The sequence below is a fragment of the Salvelinus sp. IW2-2015 genome, unplaced genomic scaffold, assembly GCF_002910315.2.
Source record: "Salvelinus sp. IW2-2015 unplaced genomic scaffold, ASM291031v2 Un_scaffold537, whole genome shotgun sequence".
Taxonomy (NCBI): domain Eukaryota; kingdom Metazoa; phylum Chordata; class Actinopteri; order Salmoniformes; family Salmonidae; genus Salvelinus; species Salvelinus sp. IW2-2015.
The window spans coordinates 139,088-141,238 of record NW_019942569.1 but is presented as its reverse complement, the minus strand read 5'-3'; the positions used below and the strand labels follow the sequence as shown (position 1 = coordinate 141,238).

Sequence of the window (2,151 nt, the reverse complement as noted above, 5' to 3'; positions counted from 1 at the left end):
GCACCCTATTCCCTATATAGTGCACTACTTTAGACCAGGGCCCTATAGCACCCTATTCCCTATTATATACTGCGCTACTTTTGACCAGGGCCTCTATGGGGGATTCGACCAGACATCTCCCCTCTCATACTCTCTCCTGAATAATTCACTCACCACAGAGCAAAATAGCTTGAGTGGTGCTGTTGCTATTTCCACACACAGCGTTTTTTTAAATATATTTTACACAGGCTTTATCCAAAATGGAATCCCATTTCCTTTTTAATGCACTACTTTTGACCAGAGCCCACAAGGCTCTAGTGCATACTATATAGGGAATAGGGTACCATTTAGGATGTYCACACAGAGACAACCCACTTTACCTTTAATGGGAAATAGCCTATCCCTGTTTCTTGATGATGCAAGATATTTATGTGCCAATTGTAAAACTGCAATTCAGTGCTACTTGAATTTAATCTCATTTTCCTTGAGAAATTTATATATTTATATATATTTATAGCCTAACAACAAATAAGTTATACAGTATCCATGTGTTAATAATTCTGCATTTTAACTTTCAAAGTAAAGATATTTGAGATTGCAATTAGTTTAAAAAAAATGATTTTGGAACACAAAGCGGGTGTCATAAATGTATCCTACATTGCCATAACTGTATCGTGATATAAATCAAATAATTATGATCACGTAAAAGGCACCAAAGGTGTTTATTTTTAACAGTTTTGGGGCTCATTTTGTCCAATAAAAAAAAAATACTTAAATAAAGCTGGTAGAATGTAGGTGTCTGTAGGCTATAAAACCAAAGTCAGATCGATGATAATGGGCCATGAAAATAGTGAAACTAACGATCAAATGTAGCTGATTTATGGGCGCGAACAGATTTTTTTTTAAAGGCAACTTTTTATGAATATCATGCTACATAGATAGAAATTATATTGTTCATCAAAAGTCAATGCATTACAATGGTCAAATGACAACGAACGGAAACATATATTTTACATGTTTAGAGAACCGTTAACTCTGCGGCACCCATCCACGCGACCGTTTTATCACAGCGCGCGGGCAATGAAGGTGCACGCTCGTGACTGCTTGTCGTTTKAAAAAATAACTGAATTCCAAAAACTCGTAAACAAGGTACAAAAACTTCACTTCGACCATAAATATTTCAGTGACACGACTCGCCTAATCCAAACTAAACACACAGAACCTGCAACTACTAACCTTTCTGCTGCTTGAAGGACTGTATGGAGCCCGAGTGATGCACCATAGTGTCGTTTGTTTGTTGATTATTATTCCCCCACCCCCCCGTAAATACTATTCCGTATTTCGTAAAAGCAAGGTTACCGAATAGGGAAACTATGGTGGGATTGCGTAGGTGTTCTCGCAGCTACCATCCATGCCCAGTAGACTACAGTCATCACAGCAGCGATATCTAAAGCGATGCGGTAACCACAACAACACCTGTACCGAGTACCGTCCCCTCCGCATGCTCCTCATCCGTGGCTGTTGTCATGGTAACGAACCGGAGGGGAGGTCCGGTGATGGCAGTGGTTCCTTCTCTTCACCCCCTTTGCACGGACACAGCTGACCTGGTTCTGAATTTAGGCTAAATTGTCAGTATAAATGGCCAGTCTTTTGAAAATAACAATACAAAATCATGTCAATTTTCCTTGGTATAAGATTATCATTCATCCTTAGGGTCTACCACTGTCATCACACCATCAATGACTTATTGTCTCTCCTGACTGGCACCATTACCTGAGGGGAACTTATTTTTAATAAGACTTGTGAGATAGTTGTGAAAGGTTGGACTGAGATAGATGGCCAGAGCCTATATGGCTTTGAGACAGTTACTTGCTATTCAAGAGGCTGGAGTTTCCTCAGGCTGGTCACAGAGTAAACCAGGTTTGACAGAGACATTAGAGGCTAGAGTTTCCTCCGGCAGGTCACAGAGTAAACCAGGTTTGACAGAGACATTAGAGGCTGGAGTTTCCTCAGGCTGGTCACAGAGTAAACCAGGTTTGACAGAGACATTAGAGACTAGAGTTTCCTCAGGCTGGTCATAGAGTAAACCAGGTTTGACAGAGACATTAGYGGCTAGAGTTTCCTCAGGCTGATCACAGAGTAAACCAGGTTAGACAAAGACATTGGAGGTTA

The 2,151-nt window shown here is 40.5% G+C and overlaps 1 protein-coding gene across 1 annotated transcript in view; it reads right to left on the bottom strand.

The window, feature by feature from the left end:
* The window catches only part of LOC112068462 (uncharacterized), a 164,120-nt gene extending 162,695 nt beyond the window's left edge, over positions 1-1,425 (bottom strand). Inside the window, 1 exon segment of the mRNA XM_070438164.1 lies at positions 1,216-1,425. Coding sequence (XP_070294265.1) covers positions 1,216-1,261 — 46 coding nt within the window. The 5' untranslated portion in view covers positions 1,262-1,425.
* Between the last annotated feature and the right edge of the window lie 726 nt (positions 1,426-2,151).